Here is a 20,746-nt window from a genome sequence, read left to right as displayed (position 1 = left end):
AAGAGTGAAGGGGCTGAGAGAGGAACCCTAGGGCATCCGGGAGGGCCCAGCGAGCAGAGGGCATATGGCAGGTGTAGAGCCAGGTGCTGGGCATATGTCTGCAGGAACAGCAGGAGATAGTGCAGCCAGGACAAGAGAGGACAGAGGAGGCCGAGAGGGCATGTGGCCGGTCCCCAGGACCCTCATAGGCCATAGTGTCAGATCTGACTGTTGCTCTGAGCGAGCTCAGGAGCCTGCAGGGTTTTCATAGGGTGCAACGTGATCTAAGTCCCACACTTAAGAACTCTTGCTGGCTGCCCTGTTTTGAAGAGGCTGCAGCAGTATCTCGGGTGAGAAACAAAGCAGCTGGGAGCAGGGAAGGTCTGAGGATGGGGTATCCGCTGGCTGAGATGGGGGAACCGTGGGAGGAGTGGGTTCTGGGGCAGGGAAAGACCAGGAGTTCTGCTTTGGACATGCAGCATTGGCAGGGTCAAGGCCAGGGTTGAGCCACATGAGGGCCTTCTGTGCACGGATGGTGTCCAAACCCATGAGGCAGAGATATAGAGAGACATGGGGGCCAAGGACTAGCCCTGCACACTCAGCACTGAGAGGTCAGGAAGACGGGGAGATGGGAGTGACAGCCGGTGAGGGAGGGAAGAAGTGGGGGAGTATAATCTTGGAACCCAGGGGTACAAAGTGGTCCTGGGACAGGGAGGGATCAGCCTCACAATCAAGTGTAGCCAAAGGGCCAAAGAATGGGAGGACTGACTGGATGCTTGGGTTGAACAATGTGAGAGTCATTGCCAACGTGGTAAGAGCAGTTCTGGTGGGACAGATGTTGGGGAAGCCTGACTGAAGCTCAACAGAGAACGGAAGCCAGGTGCGGTGGCAGGTACCCGTAGCCCCACCACTTGGGAGGCTGAGGATTGCTTGAGCCCAGGAGTTCGAGTCTAGCCTAGGCAACGTAGTGGTGAGACTCTGTCTAAAAGAGAGAGAGAGAGAACAAGGCAGGAATTGGAGACAAGGATTGAAGACAGTGAGGTGCTGGATAAAAAGAGAAGCTAACCATATTAGCTTGTATATTTTGATCTCATTCTTTTCAAGTCTTTTCTAATATAGCACAGTTTGTCCATTTTCTTACTAATGGGCACTCAGGTTTTTGCATTTTTAGATATCAATGGGCATGCTTGACTGTGACTACCCATGCATTTGTAGTTCTCTCTGCAGGACAGAGGTGAGCAGCACAATTGTTAGATTGCAGAGTATGCATGTTTTGTTGTTGTTGTTGTTGTTTTGGGGTTTTTTTTTAGACAGGGTCTTGCTCTGTTGTCCAAGCTGGAGTGCAGTGATGCAATCTCGACTCACTGCAACCTCTGCCTCCCAGGCTCAAGGAATTCTCCCACCTCAGCCTCCTGAATAGCTGGTACCACAGGGGCACACCACCATGCCCAGCAAATTTTTGTATTTTTTGTAGATATGAGGTTTCGCCATGTTGCCCAGGATGCACGTTTTTAATTTTAATGAATACAGCCCAATTACTCTCTATATGTGACTTAGGATTACTCACAGCCTCGCCAACATGTGATATCGCCAAACTTTTAAAAAAAAGTACCTATCTAAATGGTACACAGTGCGGTATCTTATTATGGCTGTAGTCTGCATTTCCCCTCTCACTGCTGAAGTTCAGCATACCCATACATGCTGGTAGTTATTCGTATTTCCTCTCCCTTCCATTGCATATTCACTTCTTTAATTTATTCAATTCTGAGAAATGAAGGATCCCTCCTGAATGAGAAAATGGCGTGAAACGGTGCCTCCTCTGCTGGCCCTGCACCTCAGGGTGCCTTCGCGTGGCACAGTCCTTCTGCTCTCCTCGAATGATGAATGAACCTTTGGGTACTTGAATTCCATTTGCCTACACCAGGGTTTTGACGTCTTCTGTTTGTGTTAACGTGTTTTCATCTCAGGCTTCATTTCTTTTTGAGCCTGTGGGCTCACAGGCACCCTCCCTCTTAGCCTGGCACTTCTCCTCTCTGGAGGCTCTGAGCTAAAGCACTTAAGGGCTACTCAGGCTCCATTTGCAGTCTCAGAACCGTAGTGTCCATAGTGAGCAAGACCAGCCAGGGCCTGAATCCTGACTCTGCCACATAAGAGCAATGTCGTGTGACCTTGAGGAAGCTCTTCTCTCCTCTGAGCCTCAATTCGAACATCTGAGAAATCAGGGTTGCTCTGAGAAATAAGTGAAATTATTCAGGTCACCCACCTGGCCCTAGCTCTGGCAGTCACATGCTCTTGTGAACGTCCATCCCTTCCACTGCCCACCCACCCCAGCCCTACCCTGCCCATGCGCTGAATTTCTTCTTTCTCTCATCTCACCCCAAGAGGAAGCAATACCCCCATGACCACCTCCAGAGTCCCCAGGACAGCCAAGCCAGAGTCATGGAGCAAGCACCAAGTTTACCATCCTCAGTGACTGGGAAGGCGTGCAGCCCGCGTCCTCCCTCACAGGCCAGATGGCCCAGCTCAGTGCAACCTGCAGTCTGGACCAGGCCACCCAAGGGTTTATGGGCACCCTGGCACAGATGCAGCTCAGGGCCGCAGCAATATAGAGGGGATGGGGACGTTGTCAGAATGAGCACAAGGAGGGCTATGGGGAACAGGTAGACTCTCTAATCCCAGCAGGTAGGGCCTCAGGTGGGGGGCACTTCGGAGCAGACGAAGGCCTCATTCCTGCTACAGGGCACCTCCTTGCCCCCTGCCACAACTGAGGAGAGTGTCTTGCCATCTCATGCTAACCTCTGACCACCTGAGCTCAGGCTCCACATCCTGTCACCTCCCAGGAAGCTCCCTCTTGACTCATCACCCCACCTGACCCTCACCCACAGCCTCTACCTCTGCCAGTCCAAATGCACTTAAACCGGCTCAGGTCCCTCCCATTCTAGCAAGGGGCACCCTGCCCCTCCATACCACCCTCCCCTCTTCTCTCCTGCTTGCAGGGAACATTCCTGAAAGAGTTCTCCAGGCTTCTTTGCTGTACTCCCCCTCCTGTCACCCCTACCCTCTCTTTGTAAAGTGGCCTTTGTGTACCCTCACCCCTCCACCCATGACACTGCGACCTTAACTCTCTTCCCTTGGCGTGGTTTACCTGCTTTTGAAAATTTTGTTTATAATTGACACATAATAATTGTACATGCCTGTGGGGTGCAGTGTGGAGGGAGCTACACACAGGAAAATCCTGTGCTGTGGAAGAGTGATGACTGCCAGGCTGGGGCTGGATTTTCCTCTGTGTGTAGTAAATACCATAACTACTTCTGTGAAAAGAATAAGATTTTTTAGAACTGTGTGTAGGAAGATCTGTGTGTAGCTCCCTTAGTAGCTGCATATCTATTTTGGAGAATCTTGTGGAAGGCAGGAGCTAAGAGTCCGGAAGTAGCCCAGGCAAGGGATGGTTATATACAAATCAGTTCAGTAAAGGGGAGATGAAAAGAAGGCAGAATGCACAGAGAGAATCTTCAGATTTGGAAACTAAGGGACTTGTAGGGGAGGGAGGGATTTGTCTGAACAAATAGGGCTTGACGGGGAGGGATTTGTCTGAACAAGTCCAAGCTGTTAAGTCTGCTTGGTCATGGAGCCCTGGATGAGAATGGGGAGGAGGAGTGGGTTGGGGAGAAACATGTTGAATTTGGACATAGGCCCAGATAACCATGAGACATTTCTCTGGAGTGTCCTGCAGATGGTTTGACACATGAGTCTGAAGCTCCTGAGTAAGATCCGGGCAGAAATAACGCCCTGGGATTCATAATGAAATAGAGACAGCTGGGACAACCCTGGGCAACAGCAGGATTTGGGAGGATGGAGGAAGTTGAGGCCAGAAGCAGGCTGGGGAGGCGGAAAGAAACTTGGGCAAAAACGCTGGTATTTGGGCTCTGCAGAGGGGGAGGAAGGAAGAGCTTCCAGAAGCAGAGGGTGATTAACAGTGTCTGAGCCACCACAGGGCATCGGAGGATGAGACCCTGAGATCCAATTCAGGTTGGATTTGGTCAGAGCAATATCAGGAGAGGCCAAAATCTCCAAATGCAAGGAGTTGGTGGGGACTAGGGGGTGAGGAAGGAGAGGCGGGTATGTGGGCCACCCTCTCAAGATGTGCCTGTCAGCAAGAGTAGGTGACAGCGGCCCCTCGGCACATGCACTCATGTGAGCCAAGAGATTGCAAGTGCCAGGCTAGTTTCTTCCTCCCAAGCCTGAGCCCCACCTCCCCTGAGGTCATCCCCCACTCTAGTATCCTTCGAGGCCTGGCCTGGGGGCTCCCTCCACGGGGTGGAGGGACCTCAGCAGAGGGCTATAGCAGAAGGGTCGGCACCTCAGGGTCAGCATCCACAGCCTTTGCCTGCCCCACAAGGCCTGTGCTCTTTCATCCCTCCGTGGTGGTTGTGATTTACTTCCCCTGCCAGACTGCGGGACCCCACAGGGAACACCAAGTCAGTTGGGCTCTGTACCTGGAGGAGCTCCATAGATTTGGAATAAATGGATGAGTGAATGGATGGTCCTGCGTGTGCATGGAGGAGCCACCTTTGGGAAGGGTGGAGGGTGAAGGGCACCGTCCTCCTCTCTGGGTCCTGAGCTTGCCTGTGCCTGCTCCTGGGGACCCTCCAGAAACTCCGATCCGTTCTGGAGACTTAGAACGCCAGAGCTGTTTGACTTGAGGCCTGGTTTAAATATTAACAGGACCAAATAAATTGATTAAAGGAAGTGCTGATGACCGGAACAGCAGTTATTAATAAATCATAGCAATGATTATTTTCCTTTCAAGAAGCTCCATCAGCCTAATATGTTTGTGATTGATCAGCTGGGGAAAATCCTAGGCTGGTTTGGCAGTTTCAGTAGCATCTGCAGGAAGTGCCTCCTTGTCAGAGGGGCTGGAGCCAGCCTTTCCTATCCTCCAGGGTGGGGCAGGTGGGACCCTCGGGGATGCCTACATCTACTGAAGTAGAGACCACCCAGAGCTTCCTGCCTACCAGCTCCCTTGCCCCAGTGAACATGGCCCCCCATACCTGCTCCCTCCTTACGTGAAGCTCCCAGAAGGCCTGATGCCTGGGCCTTGGGCATCAGGGCACAGAATGTGCCCACCTTCTTTGTCTTGCCACATTGACTACAGGCCAGTCCCACAGTCAGCCACGTATTGATTGCACAACATCCTGCTCTCAGCCAGGCTCAGCGTCCATGGTCCTATGCACAGGGAGCTCATCCTTCTTGGGGCAGGCATGCCTGGACAGAGAGCACCTCACAGACATTGTCCACCACTGGGACAGAGGGTACAGCAGCGCTCAGAGGAGTTGGACTGTGCTGATGAGTCACCGAGTTTTTGTTGAGCTCCTAATGTGTATCAGCCCCACACAGGATGCTATGGGAGATGTGGAAAGAAGAGCAGGTGCATTTAATGAGCCAGCTTCAGGCCCTGTTGTAATAGAAGACAAGAGACAGAATCAGGGATGTAGCTCTAGAACATTCCGTGACTTCAGTCCCCACTAAAGACCCCAAAGAGTGCTCTGCAAACATCTGTGGAAGGACAAAATATTCTCCATAGCCCTTGAAGATTCTCTGATAAGAGATAAAGGAGAATTCAAGAATAGAGAGTGGAGGCCTGAGCCAACCCACCAGCTCCAGAGACTCCTCACTGCCAGGGGAAACAACATCTGTGAAGTCTCATGGTAGGAATCTCACGTGATTAAACAAAAAAAACCCAGGCACTGGTGACCTAATTTGACCAGCAATTCTCAACCCATTAAAGGAATTTTAGAGATGAGCTAGTTGAGACCCAGATAAGAAAACTCAGTAATCAAAGGGGCACACCTCTCCCTGTCCTCCTCAGTCCCCTGCCAGACTCCACTCGAGCCCAGGGGTCCTGACAACCCTTGTCAGCTCCACCTCCCAGGGCCTGATGCAGCCTCAACCCTGGAAAGGGACTGGTGAGTGCTGCTGAATCCAGCCCTGCTCAACCCCTCACTGGCTTGAGATGGAGAAGGGGAGGCAGCAGCCCTGGAGCAGAAAGGCCCCTTCTGTTGCTGTTGGGTCTTTTCTGGCACAACCCCACCTGTCTTATCAGAGGCTCAGCTCACCCTCATCTGCGCAGGGTGGTTTCTTCCAAGTCTGTGTCCTCCACACAGGGCTGCTGAGGTTGCAGAGCAGCCAGGGCTGTGCAGCACAGATGCGGGATAGAGTGCTACAGGTGTCTGGAAATACAGGTGTCTGGAAATTCCAGGCTGTAGGAAGACTTGAAAGGAAGGGCTGGGGCTCCTATGGAGAGGGAAAGGGGGCCTGGTAGCTCTGAGCCTCCAGGACTCCAGGATTTTATGCCACTGAGTTTGACTCAGTGCTCCTCCTGCTGTGGGCAATCAGCTAAATGGGCAAAGGGAGCGAGCAGACGTCTCATACAATTGGTAGAAGCCCGTGCAAAGATGTTCCAGCTGATTAATCACTCAAAATCAGAACAGCTAAGACAATAACTACGTGCCATTTTATACCTACTAAATTATGGAGTAGGAATGCTCAAATTATACTATTTTATGTTGGTGGTGATGGGGAAAGTGGCACATTGGCATAATTGTTTGGTGGAATACAGCCAAACGCCCTCTCTAGAAGGCAGTGTATAGTGGCATTTAAAGGGCCAGGGGCCAGAGAGCAGTCCATTCTCTGCCCTGTGACCTCGCTGCTGGGAGCCCAGCTTTAGGAAACAAATTCTGCATGGAGACATCCACTGCGCCATCTCCATTATCCTAATCCTCATCACCATAGTAACCCATTACTAGGCACCCGTACATCTAAGCACTCTGCAATTATGGTGTCTCCCCTCTGCCAGCTTGCCCTGCTGGGTGAGGTGTTGTTATCTCATATAGGCCCAGTTTTCTGACTGGCAAACTGAGGCACAGAGAGTTCACAGAGCTGGCAGTGATGCAAACTCAAGCCTTAGTCCAAAGCCTGTATTTCTTCAGTTGGGTCCCAACGTCTTTTTAATTAAATAACTCACATTGAGGAGAATGCCAATACCCATCAATGTGAGAATCTAAAGGCAATGTATGGTGTGTCCATTTGCAGGGATAATAACCAGCCATAGAAATAAAGGAGGGAAGCACACTCTAAATCCACATGAACAAGTGTGGGGACCAACCCCACAGAGAGGAGGGAAAAAAAGTGCCGATCATTCTGAAACACAGATAAGGTGAAGCTCAAGCCCAGTTTCAGGGCACTGTTGGGCTTCAGAGGGGGCTGTTTTCCTTGAAAGTCCTGGGCCATGTGATCCACACTCAGCTCCCTGATTTGCCTTCCCGTTAGTCTCTGGAAAAAACCCACTGTCCTGAGGAATCACCAATCCAGCTTCAGTGTGTAGGGGCAAGCATGCAAACAACCCACTTCCTCTCTGGGCCAAAACACAGCCAAGGCAAGGCTAGAGCATTCAACCCCAACCTCTCCAGCAGCAGAGGGACAACAACAGGGAATCAAGGTGGAGCGGGTGAGGACCTAGACAGTCTGACAGCGGGGTGGCTAGTGGCACCCATAGATCCATCACAGCTACTTGGGTGCCAGAGAGAAGAGATGAGGCCTCCTGTGAAGGCTGCTGCTGTCCATGAGCCAGCCCCTTCCAGAGCAGGGGCCTGTGTAAAAGTGATAGAATCAGTATTATACCCCAGGCCGTATGACAGTTGAGGTAAAGGTGTGAACACGAGTGTTGGGGTGATCGGACCCAACACCAGGCTGTGGGAGCGATGAAGTCCAGCGGAGTCAAAGGAATGAGAAAAGACAAGTTAAGAGAGAAAGTGGGACCAGGGGGCCAATGTTAGTATGGAGGCTGCAAAGGCCCCGAGCTCTGGGAGCCCACACCATTTCTTGGTGATCAAACAAAAAAACTGGTGGTGAGGATGTGGAGGTTGAAAGGAAGCAGTGTATCACGCAAATGTGCTATAGCTGTGATGGTTTAGAATTTTCTTTGAAACATATGGCTACTTGAGATAATGGGAGTGCTAGAAGCAAGGAGCCAGCAAGTCTAGACACATTGCAAAGGCCACGAGACGTTTTAGACCCTGGACCCTGGACATGTTCCAAGCCCTGCCTCAGCTTGTCTCTCAACACTCAGCTTTTCTCCCAACACACCAAGCTATAATGTGTCCTCAGACAGTGCCTAAGTGCTATGTAAATTTTTTTTTTTTTTTGAGACGGAGTCTTGCTTTGTTGCCCAGGCTGGAGTGCAGTGGCACAATTTCAGCTCACTGCAAGCTCCGCTTCCCGGGTTCAGGCCTCAGCCTTCCAAGTAGCTGGGACTACCAGCGCCTGCAACCATGCCCGGCTAATTTTTTGTATTTTTAGTAGAGACAGGGTTTCACCATGTTAGCCAAGATGGTCTCAGTCTCCTGACCTTGTGATCCGCCCGCCTTGGCCTCCCAAAGTGCTGGGATTACAGGCGTGAGCCACCACGCCCAGCCAGTACTATGTAATATTTAATGTCATGTTAAGATACAAAAAATACCTAACAATAAGGGTGACCCTAAGTATCCAGTGATATTTGACCACCATGACTTACGTCTATTCCCTGCCCCCCACAGTAACGGGGACACGCATGTAGAAGCGGGTAAGACATCATCTCCTCCAGTCCCCACCCTTCAGTCCAGAGTGGCAGAAGGACAATCACACAGATAATCACCAGCCATGGGCCACCTGTCCTGGTAGGGGAGGGAGTGACTATTTGGAGGAGATTCAGAAAGAAGGCTCCTGGAGGAAGTGTCCTTTGAGTTGGCTCTTGAAGGATATATAGGAGCTCACCGTGCGGCTAATGCCAGGGTATGGATGGGAGAGGGATGGAAGAAAAGTCCAGGCTAGTGTGACCACATGGGCAGAAGTAGGCCAGGCTTAGGGAACTGCAGTCACTAGTGTAGTGGGAAGAGCTTACACACACACACAGAGTCAAAGATACAGTGCAAGAATTGTAGGTCACAGGCACTGTGCTTTCCAATCACAAGTTAGGATCCATGGCCTAAGAATTACAGGTGTGATTACATTTGAACTCAGAATTATTTCTCCAGAGTTCAAGATGGCCCCTCCTAGTGATCACTGTGGCAATGACCTTGATACTGGCCAGAGAGAGGAGAGGAGCTTCCCTGGGGACAGAGGAGAATGAAGGAGGGGGACAGAAGGGGAAGGAGTAGGGGCAGAGGGCACAAGAATTCAGTCATCCCTGTGAAGGGCAGCACCAACCTTGGCAAGGTGTGGCCCAGCACCGTCAACCAGAAGAAGGACCTGCAGGGCTCAGGGGCACTCAGAGGCTCTGGGGTAGGAGTACTGGCCCCTCTGCCCTACCAGGAAGCCACCAACAAGCCACAGCAAACAGCTGAAGCAGAAGCCCCACTATGGGATGGTCCCAGGGAACAAATACAAAGGCTTTGGGGGCTCGGATGCCTCCAGAGGAGAGGGGCTAAGCAGAAACCAGATCTGGGTGGGGCCAGCTCCTTCTGGACCTGAGCAACAGGAACCCTGCTAGACTGTGAGCTCCAGGAGGATCCAGATGTTTATCTGTTTTTTATTTCACTACTTTGTCCCCTGGAAAACTGGAACGGTTCTGTACACATAGTAAGAAATCAATAAGCAATGGCTGAACGAATAAATGAATCATTGAACAAATGAACGGGTGGATGGATGAATCCGTGGATGAACAGATGGATGCATGGATGGATGCATGGATGGATACATGGATGCATGGATGAACAAACGTGGAAGAATGAAGAACCTAGGATCCCAGAGACAGAGCAGAAACTAACCAGGTGGGCAGGCTGTACCCCTACACCAGGGGGATCACTGCAGGCTGCTGCGCAGATGCTCCAACCCATGCCCCTTCAATGCCAAGGGGAAGTAGGCCCAGCTGCTCCCATCCTGGTGGCCTGGGCTCCCATGCCTCAGTCACAAGGCAGCTGGGACACCAGGATGGGGGCAGGACTGATAGCAGGCACGCTGCCTTCATGCTCACTGTGTGTGTCCTTGGCTTTCAGCCCGCTCCAAAAGCCTAGTGATGGGGGAGCAGAGCCGGAGCCCTGGGCGGACGCCGTGCCCTCACAGGCTGGGCCCCGTGCTGAAGGCGGGCTGGCTGAAGAAGCAGAGGAGCATCATGAAGAACTGGCAGCAGCGCTGGTTTGTGCTGCGTGGGGATCAGCTTTTCTACTACAAGGACAAAGATGAGATCAAGCCCCAGGTGAGAAGTGCATGTCCGGTGAGCCGTGGGCATCATGGCAGGGCTCCACAAGAGGGAAGACCATGCCCAGGAGAAGGGAGGAAGGCACAGAGCCACTGACTCCATCACAGTGATGTTTTGCCAGGATTTCCAAAGTAATTTTCATTCTTATCCCCCATGTTCCTGGTATCACAGCCTGTTTTACTGGAACATGTCCATAACTTCTGCAATGAAAATGTTTCCTTAAAATGTTGATAGAGAATGTCCCTGCCCAACTTAAGAAAACAACTCTTCCATGTTCTTTTTGGCCCCTTCATGCTTCCAAGAAGGACATACATGCACACATTTCATTACTTTTATCTTGCAGGAAAATGGGTCACCAGACACATCTAGCCTCAAACTGAAACCTGGCTCACTCTGAAGCCCTTGCGCCCTTCCCACATAGGGTTTCTGTGTCCAGCACTGTGAGACCCACATTTTAAGAAGGTGCTTTAAATATCTGCCTTTCATCCAAATTGCACTAAGTTTACTCCCTCAGAGCAGCTAGTAGCCTCGCCCATCACAGTGTAGCCTCATCACAGCGGCCCATGCAAACGTTGTAATGAGGTACTCTGTGTGCTGCCATCCAAAACACCTGGGCCAGAAGCACTTGGGCAATCCAGTCCCTGTGATGGATTTCAGAGAGAGAAAGGGTATCTCTTGGGGAAAAAACAGGAAGGGACCTTAAAGGACTTGTCCGAAAAGCTGCTTCTAGTCATGGGTCCCAGTCAAAGAGGGCAGATCCCCTGTTCAGGGTCACAGGTCATGGAATCTTGCTGGGAAGGAACCTGGTTCACATCCCAGCCATCCCCACAGCGTGGGAGCAGAGAGGGGACTCTGGGATGGGCAAGGGGTGAAGGGGGAGCTGGGCATGAGAAAATGTTCATTTCCTCTTTCAGTTCTTCTAAGCATGTCAAGGATGAAGTGTCAACCCTGTGAGCCTACTTTTGACACTTCTCAAACACTTGGATCCTCCTTTTAAACAAAATATGGGGGTACGGGGGTGAAAAGGGAACAGGCCTCATCTTACTTAGAGCCTTCAGTGCAACAGGAACTGGCTGCTCATGAATAACTTTCTGTCTTCGTTCTGTCCATTCCAATAGCTACCTCTATGGAAAGTAATTCCAATAGCTACCTCTATGGAAAGTTCCCACTTGTGGTAGAGATATCAAGTTTTCCTTTCTAAAATACTGTATATTGACATTAAAACCAAAAGTGTTTCACAGCAACGTGAATGCACTTAATGGCACTTACCTATATATTTAAAAGTGGTTCAAATAGTAGACTTTGTGTTACACATACATTACCACAATAAAAATAAATTAATGAGAAGTAAGACTGCTTCAGGAAAACTTTTACACAAATAATAGCACAGATGAAACGTGAGTATGACAAAAATCATGAAGGTGGATTCAGAAAACCCTGATGTTGTCCAGCCTCCTTGATTGTATGAGAAAGGAGAACTAAGTAGTTAAGTGAGCCAGATAGGAGCTCTGGAGTCAGCTAGATCTGAATGAGGCCTAGCATGCTAGCTGTGCAGTGTGAACAAAAATTTTCTGAAATGGAATATGGAGGAAAGAGACTTTATTCCAGTGAACAGTTTGCAAACTGGGGAGACAGAGCTTCCGTGCAAAAGGTGAAGATGTGTTCCAGAGAACATAAGGGAGGGTTTTATAGCAAACGTGGCAGCCCAGGTTCCCAATCAGGTCTGTTTATGCAAATGAAGGATTTGGACTTATTTAGTTCTGAGGGATGATACAGCTGAGCTCTGGAAGGTGAGTTCTGATTGGTTGGTTCAGGTGAACTCTGATTGGTTGGTTCAGGTGAGATCTGAGAGTTCCAGAGTTAAACAGGAGTCTGGTCTTTGGGGGAAGGCAGAGTACATGTGTGATCCCTAGTCAGCCAATGTCCACTTGGCCCTATTTTAAATTTAGGTCCAGTTAGCCCCTGGGGACTCATCTTGAAGGACTGGCTGTTTCAGGTTCACATTGGTTTACAATGGGGAGTCCATTTTTTTTTTTTTTTACTTTAGATTGTATCATTTGTAAAACGGAGACAATATTACCTCCATCACAGGGATGAGCCAGGGGTTAAATCGTATAACATACACATAACTGGGTACAAATCCTAGCACACTGGATACTCAAATCTGAGCCAATAAGCCCACCCAGCCCTGCCCTCACCTGGCCACCAACTGTCCCCCAGGCTCACTCCTAGGCTGGGCACCACACCTCTGGTTCCCCACAGTCATTTCCTTCTGGCCTCCCAGTTTTGTAGACTAGCCTTGGCCCTTCAACAGTGTCTTGGCTTTCCTGGCTGACCTGTTGGTGATCTGTCACTCTGATTACTGTGAACAGAGTTGCCAGAGGTGCTCCCAGCCTTTCAGAGCCCTGCCTGGACCCTTACTGTCACCCTCCTCCTGTACCAGCCCACAGCGCTGCCTCCTGGGAGCAGGACTTTGTGACGCTGGGAGAGCCCGGGTGCTCATGACCCTGAGGCCACCCAGGCCACACACGGACAGCGCCTCCTCTGCCACAGGCTTCCCCACGTATTCCTTATAGTGAGCCTTGAAGTGGCCCTGGGAGCCCTCACCCATCAGCTAGTTCCATAAGGAACCTCAATCTCTTGAAATTTCTGAGCCAGACACTCCTCTCCCTCCCCTGCCACATTTTCCCAGACCTCCACATCCTCTGGTGGAAGCAACTAATAAAATGGAGGCATGGACATCCGCAGTCACCAGCCTGGACACAAGAGCAGCCCTCAAGCCCAATCTAAACTGGACCAGGGCATTTATTGCCAAGGAGCACGTTGAATCATGAGAGGGGCCAGTATCTCCCAGCAGATGCCAGTATCTGCCCAGAGGTCTTGTGGCCTTTCTCGGTCTGGCTGGCACTCACTCCCAATTCCTCTTGGGACAATAAAACTTCTTCCCATTTCCCCCAACAAAGCCTGGCTTCTATGGCACCCCACTGCCCAGGTTCCCAATCTCAAGGCAACCGTCGGTCAATTTTGATTCATTCAGCTTATACGGTATGATCTCAAACTTGCACAGCTGCTGGCAACATAGCCTCACAAATTTCTATTTAATTGCATGAACGGCATGTAATAGACTAATTCTCAATATCTGGTTCCTGGAAAAATATGCCCTGTTCACTGTTCTCTCAGTGACAGGGGGCCCAGGCAGTCAGCACTCTCCCGTAGGACGGGCTGCACCAGCAGATGTAACTGTCGGGAAGAGGGATATCCAGCCACGTTTGATGCTGCGCAGAGCTCACAACGCAGGAGGAGAGTCACTCCCAGCCCACATTCCTTGTTCTCTCTCCAAAGCCCTATCTCTTCCCCTCTCCCCATCTTGTTGGCAGGAGGGTCAGCAGAGGACAGAGAGCACAGAGACAAGACAGTTCAAGACGGAGAAAAAGGAAGCAGCTTGCACAAGCTCAGATGGAAAGACCAGGCAAAGGCATGTCACAGCAGAGCCTGAAAGTGCACCCTTGTCCCTCCAGCTTTTCCCAGCACCTGTCCCTGAGGGTTTCCAGCAGACAGATCCCACAGTCTCACAAGTAAAGGCTTCCAGGTTTTTTAAACCTTAGTGATTTTAGCTTGTGCTTAGAATGTTGAGTCATGAAAACTCCTGCCACATTCTTTGTTGATCAGCCTGGTCTATTTCCACTGTTGGGAACTCACTTTAAGTCTAGTTATCTCGGTCCTTTATTTGTTGTGGGTTTCTTGGCTTTGAATTGAAATGGAACAAAATAGACATGGAAAGTATAACTTCCAAAACCTAAGACCAACAAAAAAAGTAAAAAATTAAATGTGATCAGTTGAGCAAATGGGACAAAATGGGGGAAAGGAAAAAAAAAAAAAAACAAGAAAGAAAGACAAGTAAAAAACAAATAAATAAGACGGCAAAAGAAGGTACAAACATTTTATTTCTCATAATAAACATGAATAGGTTAGATTCATCTATCCCTTAAAATAGAAAGTGTGAGCTTGGGTCTAAAAAAGAGAGAGGAATAAACAAAAAGATTAAAAAGCAAAAGAACAGAAAAAAAAAGGTAAGCAAGTAAATCTGAGCAAAAAGAAAGCAAATTTAGTAACATCAAATAAAGTAAGATTCAAAGTGCTAAGAAAAAAGGGGAACAGAGAGATATAATTCCTAATATAGATAACCTACTGAGAAAAGAGAGCAGCTGTGAACTTTTATACTCCTAATGACATAGCTTTGAGGAAGACATAAACAAAGAACACTCATTGTTTCCCTTTAAAAAAAAAAAAAAAACTTTTTCAAAAAAATGAAATCAGAGACCCATTTACTGTCAATAATGCTAAGGCAAAAAAAGACAAGTTAATAACAAAATGACATTGAGGAGAGCGTGCAGGCATGAGAGAGCGAGGATCAGACACACACACACAGACACACACACACACATACGCGGCATAGTACTTCTGTAGCTAATGAGAAAACCAAAACTCAAATTCAAACTTCCAGTTAAGGGTGACATTTAAAAGTCACATTTGGCTCCTCCACATCACAAAACTTCATGATACAGCACTAAAGGATGTTTTTAAAGGCACAAGCACAACTAGATGGAAAGAACATGAGGGGAGAAAGCATTCTGGATGCAGGAAAACAGATGAGAGAGAGGCTGCTGATTTATTTAGCTGATCCAAGACAGCTAAATCCCAAACCAGCACAAAGGAGAGCACGGAAGCTGTCTGGTTTGCAAAACAAAACTCCTCAAAGACTTGGGGCTTCGCAGGACTAGATATCTCTGGAAATGAGGGCAAAAAAGGAGCTCAGGACAGGAGCACTGGGTGAAGGTTAACTTAAAAAAAGCAGTTAGGGCCAGGTGCAGTGGCTCACACCTCTAATCCCAGCACTTTGGGAGGCCAAGGCAGGCAGATCACTTGAGGTCAGGAGTTCGAGACCAGCCTAGCCAACATGGTGAAACCCCGTTTCTACTAAAAATACAAAAATTAGCCAGGTGTGCTGGCACATGCCTGTAATCCCAGCTACTCGGGAGGCTGAGACAGGAGACTTGCTTGAACCTGGGAGGTAGAGGTTGAGACGAGATTGCGCCACTGCACTTCAGCCTGGGCAAGAGAGTGAGATTCTGTCTCCAAAAAAAAAAAAAAATAAAACGAAAAAAGAGCAGTTAGATCTCAGATTTTCTGAACAATCCAGTGCCAAGAGGTGACTGCCCGCCCGCACTCAGCTGTAAAACTGGAGTTGTATTCTCTGAGAATAAAAGGGAGCCCTTTAGAATGGGGACTCTGGCCCTTTTCTTGGTGGAATATCTTACAGAACAGGAAGGTTGGGTGAACATCAGTGTGCAGACCAGTTCCTTAGCCCCCAGTCTCCATCCACATTTGGTTTCCAAGACCCAGCAGTCAGGAGTAGCCCCCAGGAAGGAAACTGATGAATTTTCTCCAGTAAATTTCTCCAGAGGTTCTCCAGTAAAATGGCGGAGGTGGACCCCCCTGTGTATGCCCTCCCCATCCTCCGACGCCACTCAGTCAGCTCCATAGAGAACCATTCCCAAGTGGGAGTGATAGGCCTGGTTCAGCAGACATTTGAGGAAAGACTCTCATTTGAGGAACCAAGACAAAAACAGGAAGAAAACAAAAAGCAAGTTGCAGGCAGCAGATACTGTGCAGGGGGAAGAAAACTGTTATACAAAACTACTGTAATATCCTCAGAGAGAATCTGTAAATACGGAAGAGTCAGAGGAGGAACCCATCCCCAGAAGTCAGAAATAAGATATCATGAATAAAAAACTCCAAAGAAGGGTTGGATGAAAACTTGACACTCCTAGGAAGAAGAGGACAATAAGAGAGACAACCCAATGTCCAAATAGAAGGAGTTTTAGAAAGAGAGAAGAGAGAAATGAAGGAAAAAGAGTCTTTAGAGAAATGCTTGAAATAAATTCCCCAGGATGGGAGTATAAACACTAAATACTAACTGAGATAACCAAAATTACCGTGGAGGTTTGGGAAGGCGTGTGGTTGGGTGGCGGTGGGTGGAGGTGGGGGGAGGGGGTGGTGTGGGTGGAGAAGGGGCAGAAAGCAAAATCTCACTGCCCATGCTAGGAATTCCACAGACAATGACTAAAATGTAAAATCAAAAGGGAGTAACATAAGCATACTGATTAGAAATAAATATCTTAAAAAAAAGAAAAAGAAAAGAAACCTCATCTGAGAGCATAGAACGTGGTGACAGATTCAGGCAATGGCAGAGGAAGAAATTGCTGCCTCATGATAAGCTGTGTAGAACTCTTGATTCTTCAAACTGTGTGCAAGTGTAACTTTCACTGTAAAAAAAAAAGTGAAATAAGATGGAAATAATTTATTTTTGAGATTTTCAGCATACAAATAAGACAAATCAGAGCCATAGGGCAGGGACACGGGGCAGGGGAGTGAGCTGGTGACAGGGTCAGCTTGCATTTTTTCTGTGTCATTGTAATTTCTCACGTTGAGACTATCTTCATGTAAGTCCATATTTTAAAGTATTTTAAAAATTTAAACAAGAAAAGAAAAACTAAAACCAAAAAAAAAAAAGAATGCAGCAGGGCCACAGTGCTAGAGGTTCTTTGGATGACCAGGAGAATGGGGAGGCCAGGCCAGGGGCTCCCTCTTCTAGAAAGGGCCACTGAGCCCCACGCTGGCCTCTGAAGAGGGCTTGGCATATTGGAGGTTCTTGGAAGATGTGTTTAGAATGAACCTAGGAATGGGGTGGGAGGTCCACGGATGCTATGTGTCTGGCAGCCCACACCCAGTGGGGAGCCCATAGTCTCTGATGTAGGGCATAGGATGCTCATCCTACAGGCGGGAACACAAAATGCAGATGTGGGACTAGAGGACGCCTGTAGAGGGGCTTCACTGCCACACCCAGGATCTAGGTCCTCACTTTGTGGGCTGCGATAGGGGTCAGTGAAGGTTGTGGGTTGCTTATACTTGGCCATCAGAGCCTCAAGAGGAGAGTCATCCTGCAGCAGCACAGATAGGGGCTGGCTAGGACCAGGCTGGAAGCAGAAAGGCCACTTAGATGGGGCTGGTGTTCTAATATCAGCTGAGGCCAAGAAAATCCTCACCATGCTGGAACAAGGGCTGGGGGCTTTGGAAGAAGCAGGGGAGGGAACATGGCAGGTGGAGTTTGGAATCCACACTTCCCCCTCCCACCTACCTGCCATGCCTGATGCAACATTATGTTCTAGAAGACGCAATTTAAAAATCACTTTGAGAGCAGGCTAGGTTTCTGTTGTATGTTTTATTTTTTTTTCCAGGAGAATAAGTGAGGTAAGCTCAGCAATAAGGAGCCATAGAAGATTGATTTAAAATTTGATGTAATTGAGTAAAAGCTTGCGACTGGTGGGGAGAAAGACAAGATGGATGGGAAAGCACATGCACTTCTAGGAGTGGAACATTAATATTGGACAGTCGGAAACCAGAAACCTTTAAGAAAGAGGACACCTCAGGGGAAGAAAGAGAGGCCATCCTATCCCATAGCTTGAAGGTCACAGGAATATTTCAGCCTGCAGGGAATCTTCATTCCCCAGCCCATTGTTTACCAAATTTGCACGTCAAAAACAAAAACAAAAAACAAAATGTTGCTTTCATGAACTCTGTGTTAGTCCATTCTCCCATTGCTATAAAGAAATACCTGAGACTGGATAATTTTTTTTTTAAAGAGGTTTAATTGGCTCATAGTTCCGCATGCTGTACAGGAAGTACTATGCTGACCTCTACTCTGCTTCTGGAGATGCCTCAGGAAAGTTACAATCATGGCGGAAGGCAAAGAGGGAGCAGTCACGTCACATGGCCAGAGCAGGAGCAAAAGAGAGAACAGGGAGGTGCCACATACACTTTTAAACCACCAGATTTCATGAGAATTCACTCTCTATTTTGAGGACAGCACCAAGAAGATGGTGCTAACCACTCAAGAGAAACTACCCCCATGATCCAATTACCTTCCACCAGGCCCCATCTCCAACACTGGGGATTACAATTAAACATGAGATTTGGATGGAGACACAGAGCCAAACCATATCATGCTCCTTCCCTGAGTCCTTGACCTGGAGTAGATGCCTGGGTTGTCTCCATTTCTCAAATGAGGAAACTGAAGGACTGACATCAGGCCAAGACTAACAGGTACTCACTCTCAGATAGCGCCTGAAGGCTGGCACAAGTTCAGTGAGACTGCTAGGACAACCCCTTGCTGTGCCATTAATGTCTGCCCACAAAAACCTCACACCTTTGGCTGGCTCTATCTTCCATGGCCCTCATCTCAGCACCACCTGGGGGTATGATGAAGATGCCGTCAGGTGTCGGAGCTCATCTTGTGCTCACAGCTCACAGGACCGCCCCCGTGTCAGATGCCCTTCACTTCTAGACCTCATAACCTCCACCCAGCTCAAGTTGATTTAGCAAACCCTAACTGTGCATCCTTTGTAAGCTGTAAATTGTTACTCAAACCAGCCAAGAGGATGTCACTACTATTATTATTACATTACTGTTTTGATATTGCTGTTGTTATTTATAACACTTCCTCAATTTAATTTCTGTTCTCCATTCTAGATCATAAACCTCATTCAGGTAGGGCTTCAATCTGTCTTATTATTTCTCTTTTCCTATCACCTAGCAGTACTTGACACATAATTGGTATCCAGTAATATTGGATGCTTACATGAATAATTGAATGAATGAATGAATGAACGAAGAAAAATAAATGGAATGAATGAGTGCATAGTGTGACCCAGATTTGTATTAGATCCTCAATGGAAAAATAATTTATTGCTTTTGTAAAGTGCCTGAGAACTGGCAAAGAGCTTATTGACTGCCTTCCCTATTAGATTGTAAGCCCATCAAGGTGAGGTTTTTGTCTATCTTGTTTATTTCTGTGTCTCAGTATCCAGAACAATGTCTGACACATATTAGAAGCTCAATAAACACTTGTTCAATAAACATTCACACAGCATCTCCACAAGGCCAGGCACAATCAATTTCCATTGTACTGGTGGAGAATGTGGGGCTCAACAAGGTAGAATGAAAGCTTGCATACTATAATGGAAAAAACCATAATATTTGGAACCAGAATACCTGGCTTCAAGTCCCAGTTATACCACCTACTAGCTATAGATTTGGGAAGATCATTGAAGCCCTCTTGTTCCTACTTTTGGTGTGGTCCTTGAGGCTGTGGCTTCACTAAGCATTGGACAAATGGAAGCTGCTGTGGTTGATAGTGTTGTCAATGCTGCCTAAACAGTCAGAGATAAGACTGTTACAATTCTTAGAATGGGTTCTGAAATGAAAGACCTTCAAGAAGCATGCAAAGGCATCAAATATGAAATATAAAAAGGAAGATGCAGATCTAGAAAACAGTGATTGCCTGAACATGTAGAGCTCCCTGAGACCAGCCCTTCAGATGGTCCTCACTCCCTTTCTTGATTAGGAGTCCAGACTAGTGGGTGGTAGGTCTGCCACGAATACCTGGTGTCTAAATTTTAGCATGTCATATTACAGGATCTTGCGTGATAGAGAAAAATGGCAGATTTCTTGTGAGTAACCAGGATGGTTCTAGCTGGTAACCAGAAAAGATATTTCACCCTCTGAACCGCAGTTTCCTCCTTATAAATTGAGAATAACCACACCTACCTTATAGGAGTGTGGTGAGAATAAACTCATGCTGTAAATCATGTAGGAAATACCCTAGTGGTGGCCTTCTCCCCTGGGTGAAACTTTACCCAATGAAGGTTTAGCAAATCATGCAACACAATCAAACAGTGGAATCTAGGGGCAGGCAATATGGCTCCAACCTCACCTCTGCCTTACTTCGTGAGTTTGATCAACAGTTTGAATCTAAATAAAAGCTAACTTTTATATATCTGATGAACCAGGCTCTGTTCTAAGTGTTTTGCATGTATTAACTTGCTTTAATTCCCACAGCAACTCTGCAAGATATATGGTAGATAATCCCAAAGATGGTTGCCACTCATTCCTGCCCTTTCTCCCAACAAGCAGAGTCTATTTCCCTTCCCCTTGAATCTGAGCTGTCTTTGTGACTATTTGACAAACAGAATAAGACAGAAGTGATGCTGTGCCATTTCCAGGTTTAGTCTCTGTTAACTTAAAAATCACACAATTTATAAATTTAGAAAGGAGATCTTATTTTTTGTAAAGAGTTACAACCTGCAGGCTGGCCATCTGCAGACTGGGAAGCATAGCCTCTGATAGACCCGGAAAGGCAGGCACTTTGAGGGAATGGATGGTAAGGCAGGAATTTATGCTGAACAGATTAGCTAAGTAGGGTTACAGGAGGAGCTACGAATATTCACAAAGAGGGTCCTGACGCATGCCTACTGAACATCCATATTAAATGTGACTCATATTCACTCTGGAGCAGAGGCTTAACATTTAAATGCATTGCAGGTAGGCCCTATACAGCAACAGGTGAAGCAGGGACATGAAGGCCCTCCGTGTGCAGCCTCTTGTTAGCCAGTCAGGGCCAGCCTATGGTTGGTG

General features: G+C 48.0%; 1 protein-coding gene across 4 annotated transcripts in view; it reads left to right on the top strand.

The window, feature by feature from the left end:
* The window catches only part of ARHGAP22 (Rho GTPase activating protein 22), a 158,231-nt gene that overhangs the window by 12,098 nt on the left and 125,387 nt on the right, over positions 1 to 20,746 (top strand). For 3 of the 4 annotated variants that reach the window (XM_024253374.3, XM_024253375.3, XM_024253373.3), the window contains exon 2: positions 10,011 to 10,210. In XM_024253374.3, coding sequence (XP_024109142.2) covers positions 10,011 to 10,210 — 200 coding nt within the window. Of the gene's footprint in view, positions 1 to 10,010; positions 10,211 to 17,511; positions 20,114 to 20,746 lie in introns of those variants that run through there. The other variant, XM_024253378.3, reaches the window with a different exon arrangement.

This window comes from Pongo abelii, chromosome 8 (assembly GCF_028885655.2).
Source record: "Pongo abelii isolate AG06213 chromosome 8, NHGRI_mPonAbe1-v2.0_pri, whole genome shotgun sequence".
Taxonomy (NCBI): domain Eukaryota; kingdom Metazoa; phylum Chordata; class Mammalia; order Primates; family Hominidae; genus Pongo; species Pongo abelii.
Note: the sequence above shows the minus strand (reverse complement) of the source record. Positions and strands in the feature narration are given on the sequence as shown.